This window comes from Lissotriton vulgaris, chromosome 4_1 (assembly GCF_964263255.1).
Source record: "Lissotriton vulgaris chromosome 4_1, aLisVul1.2, whole genome shotgun sequence".
Lineage (NCBI taxonomy): Eukaryota > Metazoa > Chordata > Amphibia > Caudata > Salamandridae > Lissotriton > Lissotriton vulgaris.
In genome coordinates, this window is record NC_141691.1 from 118,932,310 (window position 1) to 118,947,220 (window position 14,911).

The window sequence follows — 14,911 nt, forward strand, 5'->3', positions numbered from 1 at the left end:
TATCTAACCCGTACCTGGGTATTAGGAGCATGACTATGGCCACGGTTTGGGCTTTACCACTTGGATTATCCGCCTTCTGTGCAAGTTAATAACGTGGGAGATTAAAGACCTACACTGTTTGCACTTTATGGAAGGTCACTTCATGTAGATGTAAGTAAATGTCTAACAATAGATTGAGGTATTGGGTCAACAGTAAACCCTGCGGACAGACTAACAATTTACAGTGTAAACATAACCCAGCAAATAAGGCAACCTCATCGGGGTGATGAATACATTTTGACAGTAAAGCCACAGGTGAATCATTTTATTTAGTTTTGTAGGTAAAGTCTCTTCACTTAAATTGAGAGCTAGACCAACATTTCTGCTTTCGCTGATCTATTGTTCTCACCCCTTCAACAGCTTTGGTGATGACTGCCACACTTACACAGCAGGAGTGTATCTTTGGAGCCAGATGCACACCCCTTCCAATGCTGCATTCACTCCCCAAGCAATAAAAAGATTACATATTTTACTTCGAACAGAAGCCACCTCCGGTTCTAGGCCCTTCAATGACCAGGTGAGTCTAACTGTGGAGGACAGCCTGTCGCCCACACTCTGCAGCCCTTAAAGCAGTGCCCTGGCTCTGAAGACTCAGCAGGTGCAGACAGAGGCGACATCTGTTTTTGTTCCAACCTGTACTTTGGAAAGTAGGTGGAATCACTAGTGTGCTACTGCAGAGCAAGTTACAACCGAGTGAATAAAGCAGAGGAGCTGGTTAACCGATTAATGGTTCTTAGGATGCAGGTTATGTGCTCAGGTTTCGTTGATCATCTACTTGTCTGGCAGAAAAGGTGTGTGGTTTACTGAACCCATTCTTTAGAGGGTTACTCAGTTTACTGAAGAAGCAGTTAATCAGCAGAAAAAGAGGACACAAGAGTTCTATCACCAGAGTGATTAGGCATTGACTCACTTATGACTAAATAAAATATGGCATCTAAGAAGGAGCAAACAGGTTTGGAAAGTGTTTCCATCCTACAGACAGACGTCATTTTTTAAACAAGTTCAGGGCGTGCCATGGAATCAGTCTGCGTGGAGATCCGGGACCAGGAATGTATGTGTAACTTGGTGGTCCCTCAATAGATGCCAACGGAGAAGAGCCTTTTGTGGGAAACGAAGCACCTTCTGTAGTTCCTGGATGGTTTATTGGTTGTGGAGGGTGGAGTGCAATCCAGACCCTGATGCCTCTGAAGGCTCCGCCACTACACGGTGGTGGAAATGAACCACGGTGGAGAAGGATAGACCCTATGCAAACAATGATATGTAATATGCACTCCTTATTTAAACAAATATATATCCCTTCCTTTCAATATTTAAAACTGGTGCTTACCCATATCTTGACTAGCCCCAGTCAAGTTCATACAAAATAGACACAATTCACAGGCAACCTGTGTTATGGGAAGCACTATTCACTATCTCACTACACGTGATAATCTATTCTTCCTTCTTCATGTATCAATAATCATATCTCAGCATATAGAATCTGCCACAAAACAAGTTCATGTGAATCTATTATCAGCAGTCTTACAAATCAGACTGCTGATGTACCCATCATGCAAAACATACGAAACAAAATGTAAAAAATAAAATATGAATGACTCTCATCAAACCGATGGGTATATTTCTGTCTTCAAGATTGTTTTTATTCTTCGTGATTGCACCTCATGCTCGCAAAAGTTCATCAAATATTCTCCTTTACTTATATTAATATAAGTAAAGGAGAATATTTGATGAACTTTTGCGAGCATGAGGTGCAATCACGCACAGAATGTGTTTTATACAATAAGAGATCCTTTGGTTTCTGTTTATCACTTTAATCAAACACAATTGTGATTGTAAATAGTAACGTATTTTTGGGTATGATTTGATGAATTCTTTGTTATTTGTAGTGCATTCCCCTGACGAAGGTGCATACCGAAATGCATTGGGATATGACTTCACTTGTGTAAAGATGGAAAGTTGATTGAAGAATTCTGATTGACACTTCTTCTGATAATTAAGAAGAATAAAAACAATCTTGAAGACAGAAATATACCCATCGGTTTGATGAGAGTCATTCATATTTTATTTTTTACATTTTGTTTCGTATGTTTTGCATGATGGGTACATCAGCAGTCTGATTTGTAAGACTGATTTGTAAGACTGCTGATAATAGATTCACATGAACTTGTTTTGTGGCAGATTCTATATGCTGAGATATGATTATTGATACATGAAGAAGGAAGAATAGATTATCACGTGTAGAAGGATAGACCCTTCCAGGTGGACAAGGCCTGCGAAGGGGCGGTCGTTGCCCAGCTACAGAAACCTACGAGTACGGATATCAATGGGACTGTGCATCTGTGGCCTTCGTAAGACAATTGGTGAAGAATGATGTGGGAGTCTGCAGCATCTTTCCGTGGTCTTGGGAAGGATTCATTAGATACTACAATAGTGTCACTTATACAATGAGGGGGTGCAAAGTTAGCACATGAAGGCCAGAGTCATAGCAGACATTATCAATAACCGTGGACTTTTAAAACATTATCCTCATTTAATTCAATGTCTGTAAATGTATTGCATGCGGGTCGCAATTAAAAGCGGGCTTGACTTGAACCGTTGTGAAGCAGAGATGGAGAGACGTACTATGAGAAGTCAAGGTGTATTGTGGAAGACTATTTCCAATTGCAAGATTTACACACAGCAGCAGCATCAGTAACCTCCAATTCAATAAACCATATGAAGTTAAGTTCATAAGGGCTCTTGTTTTGCTTTTAAGGCATTATCAAGGGCTTAAACTTGGGACTTTCCGATGAGATACGCAAGAAAATGAAAACAAAAGTTTACGTCAAGGAACAGGATGTGTGAAAGACTTCGATTTAAAGTCCAGTACACCGCCTCTGGAGGCTTTGCAGTAAAAGTCCATGGTTCATTTTAGAAATGGATACATTGTTATTTTCTCATTCTGCCATCACCCACCAACAGAAATTGAGTCAGAAATGTCTGAGGTTCTATTTGCACAGCCCTTAAACGACATGTTTCAGCCACTCACACTATATAAACGACCTGAAGAACAGGAAAACTCTGAAAATGTTACTTTCGTGATTAACTTACAACCCAAAACACAGGTTAGCCAGACCATTCTGTCGCTTTTATATATTAAGGGAAAGGACCTCAGCAAGGGTCATAGGTCATACAGAACATTAGTGTAGGAAGGTGGCTACCTGACTATGGTTACCCCAGATTTTTTGCCTTGTGTTTAGCTGGTTTTCGACTTAGTTGGGCTGGTTCCCTGCTAATCAGGGCCCTAGGCTATCTGCTCTCTCTGTAAAATGGATTCCATGTACCCTAGGTGCATAACTAGATTGGCTTGGGTCACCTTATCAGCCCCTGTACAGAGCACTATAGGTGCCCAGGGCATAGGTGCACCCAAGGCCTACCAGGGGCTGCAGCATATCTTTTGCCACCCCTGGCTGGCTATCTAAAATTGACACAACTGGCTGATCACTCAGCTGGGGCAAGGTGGTGTAATCACCCCTTGCTTAGATATAGTATGCCTATATCTAAACCTATCTGGACACATATAAACCTGTGAGTCACTCCTATGGCAGGCCTTAACAATCCTGAAGGCAGAGTGCGTGGTTTAATGTGAGATGGTGCTCTAGCATGAGCTAAGCCGGTCTGCAGCTGTCGGGACCAATTCCCTTAGCTGTTCCGGGATAATGCCAAACCATATACTATTAAGTGCATTATAATCCTCGCGGTTATATGTCAACTTTGGGTTGGCTTTATCAAAACATGTCGTGTAAGGTGTCATACGGATTGGAATATTACCCCCTCACCAGTCCTGGCGACGGGGGTAGCATTCCACCCCTCTAGAGGGAGAAGACCTGTTACTTTGCTGAAACGTGGTTGATTTTTAAAAGAGCCTCAGTTCCACAAAATGGATGCTTCTGCCACAGACACGAGCCTGACCTCCTGCTGCTGACCGAAACTCAGCAGAGGAGGCTTGGACAAAGGGTTTCCTGTCGCAGGGCAGTGTTACACCACCCCAGACAGGAGATAGTGGATTGTAGCAGGGAGGTTTGAAAGAAACCAGACACTGCCTGGGGAGCACAAGGCTGCCCCTTGCATAATCCGGCCAAACCGGTTCTGGGGCACACCAGCCCCAGTCCCAGCGCGGGCTGGATCAAAGGAAAGGGGTGTATGCACCCCCTTTCTGGGTCCCACCCATAGGAGGGGACCTAGCAGGTAATCGAGCCCACCAGATTCGAATAAGAGTGGGAGCAGTGCCAATGCAACTCAGATCATCCTGAATCAACTTTAATCTAAGAAGACGACTGGACTTCGACATTCTGATGAATAGAAGACTGAAGAGCATCTCCCTTGTGGCCTAGGAGGGGCCACCCTGTGAACACAGGCACCATCCAGCAACTAGACGTCTGCTTTGCCGCCGCCTCCCGCCGGAGCCCGAGTGCAGAGCCTGAAAAGACCCAGACTCCCAGACTTCTCACAGCCCGATCCAGAGTCCCTGCAAAGAAGGGACCCGTGGAGGCACCAGAGACGTGGGACCGGACATCTTGGAAGACCCGAGACGCTGACTGCGCAGCACCCGAGGCACCCTCCACTCTGTGCTTTGGGGTTTGAGAAGCCCCACAACCGAGCAGCATTTGCACCAAAGATCAGCCCTCCAGCATCTCCACGATCTGCGTAGGGTCCTTTGGCTTTGTGCCACTCGACGCGCCATCCCAGCCACTTGCCACGTGGTCAGCGGCCATCTTGGCGACGAAACCTACAATTTACACTGCGGGTCTGGTTGCTCCAGACTTGCCCTCACTCCTGGAGAAAGGAGCACCCGCTCTGACCTTGCTGGTTCGAGTAATAAGCCTTTTTCACTTTCTGCGTGGCTTGCATTAGCCAAGGCCTGTTTGCTTTAATCAAGTTGCAGACAACGCCATCAGCTAGAGCCTTCGTGGGACAGCTAGTGATCGACTCCTGGACGTCCTTGACCTCTTCGTGTCCACGTGGCTGCAGAGAGAAGCAACACCTCATCACCTGTTTGCACCCGACTTTGCCTGGTTCCAATCTGGTTCCACGGTGGTCACTGGTCAGTGACTTTGAACATTGTCCCCTCTGCTTTCAGGTCTTCACCACTTCAGATCCACCCTTGGATCCACCGGACACTTCTCCTTCACATCGCCTGCAGCATCTTCAGCTTCAAGCACCAAGAACCTGCGTGACGAAACCCGACGCCACTTCGACCCTATGCACCCGCTTCCTGTGGGTGAGGTAACATTGCAACGCCGGTGTTCCCACACTGGTACACACCTCTAGGGTCTGTGTCTAAAGTTTGGTTCCTCTAGGTTCAGCGGAAGTGTCCTTAAACTCTATTTGTGTAACTTTTACGCACCATTGACATTGCATTGGTGCAAGCCGCGCTTTAAGCGCTGCACCCGAATCCCGCTGGCTTTTCCAGACTTCAGCATTGCTTGTCCCGACTGCTCCCAGCGATTCCCTAGGCCCTAGGCCTAACCACTGTTCGATTGTTATCTCTTATACCACTTTTTTAATATATGGTTTGAGTGGCCACCCGCCCTCATCCATAATTGTGCAACTTTGTATGTTATACTGTGCTTTTGATTTAACGCTTGTGCCCCTTTGCTCATAAAGAGTACTGGGGATTAATTTAGAAATAAATACATATATTTTTATAATATATACTTGTGTGGTGTCCTTTCATTTGATATTACAGGATTGTATGTGGTAAAACAGCTCGCTTAAAACGACCTCTTGAGTTAAGCCTTTAAGGCTGCTTAGTCTATGCTACCCTTAAGATAGCTTGTCTAACAAGGTTGACTTACAACCAGACACCATAAGGGATTGTTTGGACTGATACAAGGTGGTTCCAGAATTGGAAACATCATATATCAGGCCAACTTCTCACAATTAGGCCATGGCTCCTGCCAACTGCACATTCCAGCGGCTAAATAATGCAAGACCATTCCTTGTCCTTTCTTTATTACGAGATCGAACAACAGTAAATGCTATAGGGCAGCGGGTCTTACCTTCTGACTTTTAAGGAATCCCCACTTATTCATTAATAGAACCCGGGAACCCCCACTAAGTCATTAATGGGAGGAGGGTACCCCAGCTAAGAATTTCGATGATTTGAACCGCAAAAAAATATACAAAACATAGAGAAATAAGCCTTCATTTATCAAATACACAAATGATATAATATTTAGTTTATTTCACAAACAAATATATAAATATATGAAAATTGTAATTTTAATCGGAAGGTTTGAGCTTTTTTTTTTTATTCAATTGATGCCACTGCTCCAACAAATCAGTCTGAGGGTACTAACTACATTTTTAGCCCCCTATTTCCAATCCCTTCGCATTTACTGAATTTTTACTTTCACATTTTGCTTATTTGTATGCAATTTATTTATCCGTTAAGGTTTATTTTCTAAGCAGCCACGGACCTCTTCAAAAAGGCTTTGTGGAACGCCCGGGGTCCCTGGGCCACAGGTTATGAACCTCGGCTCTAGGGCACCAGACAGTCAGAAGACTGCACCAATCCGGCTCAATCATTATCCATGACTTCCATATCCCTACCGCCACACTGCTAGACAGCACTGCCATTGGTCGAACGGGAGCTAGAGCATAGTCTGTAGATTAATCTACTGGACACCCAAGAGAATCACTCGGCACGAGACACCCTGTAAGGGCCAGGAGGCAATTAGTTTAGACTCTATAAGGAACTGCTAAACATTTTGTAAAGTGTCTGAAATGAGTACCACAGGTTTGGATGTAAGGAGTCAACTAAGGAACATGGTAGGAAGCTGCTTGAGGTACACCCAGCTTACACCATCCCCGCTTGCACTTAATGGGCACACAATTACCACTATTCCAAATGTGGGAGTTTACGGCGCGTACCAGCTCTATGCTTGGCATTTACCCAATTTCAGCCCTGTCCGTGCACTGACCTGGTCAAAGAGCTGCTTCCCCGTGGTGTTGGGCTGGATGGCAAACTCCAACTCCGCATCCATGGTGGTCACCCGCACACTGATCTGCAGAAGAAGAAAACACAAGATTAAACAATTACTCTACAAACACCACCTCTTACAGCGTACACTTGTCGCCTTCCTTAGTGTCCGGGAACTTGGGCAGCACAACTGGAAAATGGTACGTTCAAGGTGCGCATGTCATCAATTGGTTGTGCAAGTGTCTGATGAGTATTTTTATGAATGGTTAGAGACCACATTTCCATTCTGAGGAAACGCAATGTAGGCGTGACTTCACCATGGACAGGTTTTTATCCAACAGAACAAATCAGGAAAAACAAGCACAGGAGCAAAGTCAGAGTTCTTGAGAAGGTCTGCTATGGACATTAACAGAGCCAATATGATGTAACTAAAATTTAGGGTTGGGGAGATGAAAAAACACTTCAGCACGTGGGACTGAGAAAATCCACCAGACCCTACGTGTAGGATTCCAGCTCTATGGGAGGGTCTGTTGGGGCGTGGCACATTTACTCTTAATATTTGTAAAGGTTTACTGAGAATGGTGCGTATCGCTGTTTTTACAATGAATGGCACGTAATAGTGCAAAGTCTTGTGATTCTGGGAATGTCGCATAACAAGTGTAAGATATTTCCTAAAATTACGCAAATCACACCAGCATAACTTACATTCCACCTTCGCATAGATACGAGGCAAGTACTGTGATGACACCATGTGCTGGCTATGCTTTTGATGTTGAATTAGAAAATATATAGATGCTGAAGTGCAAGAGGGCTTGGTAAGTATACACATCAGGATTACCTTCTCCTCCTCACGACCATCACAGAATTAATGTCAATTTATCAAGGGAGTCATGAGGGCGTCATGAAATATCCAGAACTATGAGAAAAAGGGTGGAATTCACACGTCTGACCAAAATTGGTAATTCGGCCTGCAGCTAAGAGTCTGCGATTTGGCAAAGTAACGATTCTAGAAACATTTAGACCAGAAAGATAAATACTGACTGAAAAGTATCCATCAAAGAGAGAGTGGGCTTTACTACTGAACAGTGAAAAAAGCACAGCTGTATGTTTTATTATTTGTTTAAAGTCGGTTTATAATTTTTATATTTATGCCGATTTGGCAAGACAAACTTTTCATATTAAAATGCACCTCTTTATTTTCCATCCATAAATAAATGCACATTCTTTTTTAAACAAAAATACATACATATATAACCATAAAAGACAAAAAAAGTCCCCTATCTTGACAATATATTCTGACTGCCAGGGCAGATACGGTAGTGAAGTGCAAAGACAATCTATCTTCCTGGCACAATGTTGCTCAGTTTTTTAAATACCTCAGCTGCACCTCAATTAACCAGAATATATCCAGGTAGCCATTCCTGGGCTCCTTTTTAAAAACTCACTAATTAAAAGTGCCAATTGTTGGGGCATTTATCAGCTTCAAGATAGCAACCAAACTATGAAATACAAAATTAAAATGGAAAACTTGCCCGTAACCTAAGCAGCATCAAAAAGTCACTGATCCAAAGTTATGGTATGTTAATTAAATTTATACAGCGCACAAATACCCTCAGGTATCTTGGTGCTCCCAAGTGCAGGGGCATTTCCTCAACCGCAAGGAAACCTCCGGTGTCAGTGCGCTCTATAAATTTAGCCTAACATTAACATTAACCGCAAGACACCAACTGCACTATAAAGTACAGAGTCAAAGTGCAAAAGGTGATACCTGATAAGATCTCAATTTTAAAGTACATTTGTTGAGAAACTGCAAAAATGTACCATCTTCCGTTCATCAATTGATACTCGGATTGCTAATACAAGGTTCTTAAACCTTTAACAAATATTTGCCTGGCTTGTAACATACATAACATTATCCCCATTTCAAAATTGAAATGAGCAATGCAGTAAAGACCTAATTACCCGGATCTATAAAAAACTGGGAGCAGCAGCCTCCTTTCCACTGCAAACGCAGAGCACACGACTAACACGTGACTCATTGACCATAGGCCTCTTTTACAAATTAGGCAAATTTCTGAACTTTCTTGCAGTACAATGAAAGGCACGTTTTGGAGGCTGCGAATCAACAATCTGTTTCACTGACCTGACCCAGCCTCAAATTAATCCTCCAACATCTAGTCCCCCCAGACTAGAAATCCTTAAAATAAGGCTGCATTTTTCCTATCCTCCGGACTCAAACAAATCTGTATAATGAGGGCCTTTCCCCACAATCGCTATTGTCACTGAGTAGTGAAGTCCTTGATGAGACGTTTAACTGTTTCCTTAGTAACACCATTTTTACATATAACGGTATTCCAAGACCCATTTGGATCTGCACTACTTAACATTTTCCTCCGGTTCCGCATCCATGGGCGTGAATTTTCAGCTTGAAGGTAAGAACTCTTACTGTGCCCTCTACAACTACTACCGTTCTCCTCCAATAGTTTAAAAATCTTTGACAGTATTTACATTTGATACTTAGAAGCCACAACTTCTGTAGAATCACTGCATTAACTGACTTTCCACAAAGGCCTAACCACGACTCTGAAATATGCATTTCAATCACTTCCAGTGGTTTCATTTCTTTCCTTACCAAGGTTTCGGAGCCATGGAGCTGCACACTTGCAATTTTCAAGTTCTAGGCGTCTCTTAACCTCTCCACAGAATTATTACCCTGCTTCATCTCCAGTCTCGCCTATGCTGCAGACACTTGCTTGCTCTTTGACAGTTGTAGTCTAAAATGTTTGAGATTAATTTGAGGTTCCAAAATATCATTCCCAAGTATTTATAATCGGACACAAACTCAACCAGTTTGCCATTCACCCATAAAGTATGTTAACTGATATATGTAAAATACACCTATTACAACTAAAAGTCATAGCTTTTGTTTTTGACATGAATAACTAAATAATTCGCCCTACAATAACCAGTAAAGGCCTAACAATCGCAGCACACCCAGTAAGGTTAGATCCAGGAAGATAGGACCATCAGCGTAAAATAAGTGCAATATTTCCACCTGTTCCGATCTTGGTGGAAATACATCACTTTCTTTAAATTATACGGGATACCTGCCATGGATATTGAAAATAAAAAGGAGACCAGGATGCATCCTTGCCTACGGTTGTTGGGAGTTTTAATTTTGCTTGAAAGAGCTCCATTGTTCCGCAACTCAATTTGTGTCTACAACCCTTCGTGGAATTGAATTATCACTGCCAGAGGTCCCTCTGGGATTCCCCAATTTTTCAATTTATTTCACAGGCTTAACCTATGGATAGTGTCAAAAGCAAATGACAAATCAATATATGTGATGTAAAGGACCTGCTTATTAATCAAAGAATACTTTTCTACCAGCACCTTGGATTTATTTTTTTTTTAATTTTTTTTTTTTTAAACACCTGTCGTGAATTGGCCTTTTCTATAGCCAATCTGAATAAAAGGTAAAATCTTTTCCTCTTCTAGCCACTCTTCTAGATTTTTCAGCAGCAGTCTGGCATAAACTTCCTCGGGACATAATGGAATGTTATCATCCTATATTTCTCTTGGGCCAGTTTTATTAATTGGAACACTTATACTACCACGCCGGGATTCTACTTTCTTTTAAAACTGCCCCAAATAAAGATATAAGAACGTGGGCCCATAATGTAGGATTAAACTGTAGTATTTGTACAAACAGGCTCTGGGTTCTTGAATTTATTAAGCTCATGATTAGAACTTCAACCTTCTTAACAGGGAAGATCTGGACTGGCTGAAAGACTGCCACCCATCACCCTCAACCACCCCTTTCCCAAGTAATTTGTATATCTGATTTACCAGTATCTTTTACTTTATACAGTGTATTAATCTATTCAACCCAGGTTTTTTTCCCCCTATGAGGCTAGCAGTAATCTTTTTTGGTTGTACCCAATGTATTTCCAAACAAATTCCAGACGGTTAGGGGTCTTTTCTCCCTCAGGGAGGGTAATAATTGGCCTCATTCTCTTCTCTTAAGCCAGTTAATTCTCCTAATCTCTTTATGGAGTGGCTTTCTAGCAGATTTAATTGCTACCACTCTTTCAGTTGGTTAAATCCACGGGCTTATATTTTTGTTTAGCGTTATTTTTGGCTTAATCCAATTAATGTTTTCCAACATAAGAGTCCCTTCTCCCCTGTAGCTTATCCGAACAGATCTTTAAATTATTTAGCAACATACCATACTTATATGGGTTCTCCTCAGAAGATTGGTGCCTGCAACTTTTTAACAGCCCCCACACCTCGGTTTCTCTTCTCACACTGGTCGTCTAGATAAACCTTCAAGTTTTTACACCAGATCCTTGGGTGTTAGCCTATAATTCTATATTCTTCGCAACCAAATTGAGTATTATTGGCAAGTGTTTAAGATCACTATCCTTCTTGTCCCCTAATGATAAATTCACTACCCAAGAAAAACATGCAATATGATCACATAATCCGTGAGATACAAATTACATTTTCAAATATACTTTACAGAACCGTCACCTTAAATTGAGGACCCTGAACTTCTACATTATAAAATTCTCTTTAAACTGCGACTGACCTACAATGCACTGGTACAGACATATCTAACCTGTAAATGGCATTACTGCACATAATACTACTCAAATTTAACTATATATGTTAAGTACCCACAAAGAGTATGTATTACAAATCACCAATTTGTATATATATATATATATATATATATATATATATATATATATATATATATATATATATATATATATATATGTTAATTTTACGTAGGAATGAATACTTTAAGAGGTCAGAGAGACAGAAGAGGTACAGGATTAGATATGGGAGTGGTAATGTCAAAGACAAATGAAAATTATCCTTGTATTATATCATCAGACCAAAAATACAATACATTGGTTCATAGCAAGTGTACCATTTAGTGTAAAGCCATAATGGATCGGCAGGCAAAAGAATCCCACATGGACCATCACAGTTTTTCCCACAACATAGGCGCACTACTGACTCCACCTACATCCCCACTGGATACAAATGAGTTGGCCTAAATGCAGCTTCAAGATGGCAGCCTAAATCTCTTTGCTGTACACAAAAAAGTGATGGATGAAATGCTTGAATTAATCTCAGCCACTGGTAATTACTCTGGCCTGCCTCCCAGTTCATTGTAATTTTGAACCAGGTTACCTCAGTTGTGACCTAGCCACATGCAAAACATCCTTTACCCTGCTCCAATAGGAACACTCCAGCCCGAACGAACTGCCAGGCTCTCCCTGAACCAGAACACAAGCAAACTAGGACCAGTTTTACCCCTTTTAGGTTTTCAGTCAGGTATAGCTTGGTTCCAGAGGCACAGCGTACACCAGTCCCACCTAGGGTGTCAGACGGAAGTATACAAAAAACTGACTGATAGAATGCTTTAATTAATCATAGTAATTGCTGGTAAAATCTCCCTGCATCACAGACAATGTCTCATGCAGCAGTTCCTAAGTACAAGGCCACTGATGGGCAGGCCAACACTTTGTGTACCCAAGTAAACTTTTCTTAAAATTAACCGCAAGTGTGAGAGTCGCTGATCTGGCAAGTGAACGCAAAGCTTCCCATAACCCAACATCATTAACTAATAAAAATAAAGAACTTGCCGAGACAAAAAAAGGAGAAGTAGTGAAAACCAATAATACTCTTAGTGGCTAAAATCAACTGAGTGTGCAAGTTCCCACAGAAAAGCTGCCTCAATTTCTGCAAGTAGAGAGCCCACCAGCACTTAGACCAGAATTGGTCACGGTTTGCAGAAAACACCCTCCACTGAACTTTGGTTACCAGATGTAAAACAGCAGCCTATGAAAAACAGGCAAAACCATGCAACAAAATGGGAAAGTCGCTGCAGTTGACTGGACACGCTCCCGGGAAATCGACAATCGGGCAGTCCTAATTTGTTACGGGTCAAAGCGAGCATGGGCAGGGAGAAGGGTGTACATACATTTCAAGAAAAGGACATGTATCGGGATCTGCTGAAAATGCCTGGCACTCTGTTTCAGTATGCTAGGTGAACAGGAACTAGCTCTGTTTCATTTGGTGCTATCCAAGCTATTTGAGAACATACATAGAATTTGTTACTGGAAATTTGTCTAGCCGGTAGGTCAGGCTAAGTCTGCAGTGACTGCGCCTCCAGACCAGGAGGTCTACATGGTATGCACGGTGGGTCCTCTGCCACCCGAGCTTGCAGGCCTCTAACCAAAGATGTGGGATGGCATATCATATACCTCACCTCATTTCACTGAGGAGTGGAATGAAAACAACAAGCATTGGCAAAACCAAACAGGTCTGGTCTTCGCTCCAGTGATTATTTTCTTTCATAATGCAAGCATATGTCACATAAATGGAAGCCTTCCAAATAATGCAGCCACCTAACCGTGGCTGCCATAGGCACAATAAAAAGAAATTAAACACTGATAGGACCACTTTACTAGTGATGATTTTTTAAACAAGCCTTTCAGTTGTGCCACACATTTTATTATTATTTCTGAAGGAGACCAGAATAAATGAATATTAAACAAAGCACTCCCATTGTAGGCAGCTGCAATGTAGTGTCACTCAATCTATTAGAGCAGCTTTACAAGGAGATGTACAACAAAGCATCATCTAACTGGGCTTGTAACATGTAAGCAAAATAAACCTCCAGCATTCATAGTTATTAAAATACAAATTAAAGCACAAGGTGAACTAGATTGGTCAATGAAGACAAGGGAACTATTTTAGGTGAATGTGAACAGTGTGTGCAAGCTTTGTCACTCAAGGAAGCCAACCACAGACTTCAATTCACACGAACGCTAGAGAGGTAGGGAAAGTGACATCATATCCTTTGAGCTTAATGTCACAGGAAGTGACATCATATGACCTTTGACCCGGAATTGTCCCACCAAGTGATGTCACATGACCTTAATCCTGATGACCTCACAATTAACATTGGTGAAGTTACATAATAAGTGCGTAATTAATATTACATATTCTTGTTATTGTTGTTGTTAGTTTAGATTTGTAACGCGCTCAATCACCTACAGGCCTCTAAGCGCATTGGAAATAGATGTTGTTACAATAACTTAGCTTCACTCCTCCGAGAGACACCACTACAGGCCTACATTGCGGTCAGGGCTCTTCTGAACAGCAATGTTTTCAGGGATTTCCTGAAACGTAGGAGATTCACCTCCCTGCGTAGTCCCTCAGGCAGCTTGTTCCATAGCTGAGGGGCCAAAACAGCGAAGGCTCTCCCTCCCTTGGTCACTAATTTATAGCGGGGGCAAACCAGTAGCTGAGAAGCGATGATCTGAGTGTTCTCTTCGGACTGTATACTTCCAGACGGGCTTTAATATATGCCGGCGCATGGCCATAAATCGCCTTATGTGCTATACAGAGGCTCTTGAACTCAACCCTCTCTTTAACAGGGAGCCAATGAAGATTTTGGAGTAGAGGGGAGGCCTTTGTTCGTCTGGGTACTCCGAAGATCAGTCGTGCGGCGTCATTCATTACGACTTGAAGTCTGTTTGTCAATGTTTTTGGGAGGCCAAGATACAGGGCATTCCCATAGTCGATCCGTGAAATGACGGTTGCTGCTACAATTGAGCGCATCATAGAATGAGAAAGGAGGGGGGCTAACTTTCTCAGTTGTCTAATGATGTTCGTGCAGGTTCCAACAACGGCGGAAATTTGGCTGCACATTGACAGATCACAGTCTAGTTTAATGCCCAAACTCTTCACGTTGGCACTAGGTTTTGGGGCTGATCCAAGCTCTGCAGGCCAATACAGATCACTCCACGGTGAGGTGGTAGAAGGAATTACCAGTACCTCGGTCTTATCCGGGTTGATCTTTAGTAGGTTTTCCGTCATCCACCC

At 42.4% G+C, this 14,911-nt stretch overlaps 1 protein-coding gene across 1 annotated transcript in view; it reads right to left on the bottom strand.

The window, feature by feature from the left end:
- Positions 1–14,911, bottom strand: part of MSN (moesin) — a 277,502-nt gene that overhangs the window by 120,782 nt on the left and 141,809 nt on the right. The window contains exon 2 of the mRNA XM_086918368.1: positions 7,005–7,088. Within this exon, the coding sequence (XP_086774494.1) occupies positions 7,005–7,088 (84 nt within the window). The remainder of the gene's footprint in view (positions 1–7,004; positions 7,089–14,911) is intronic.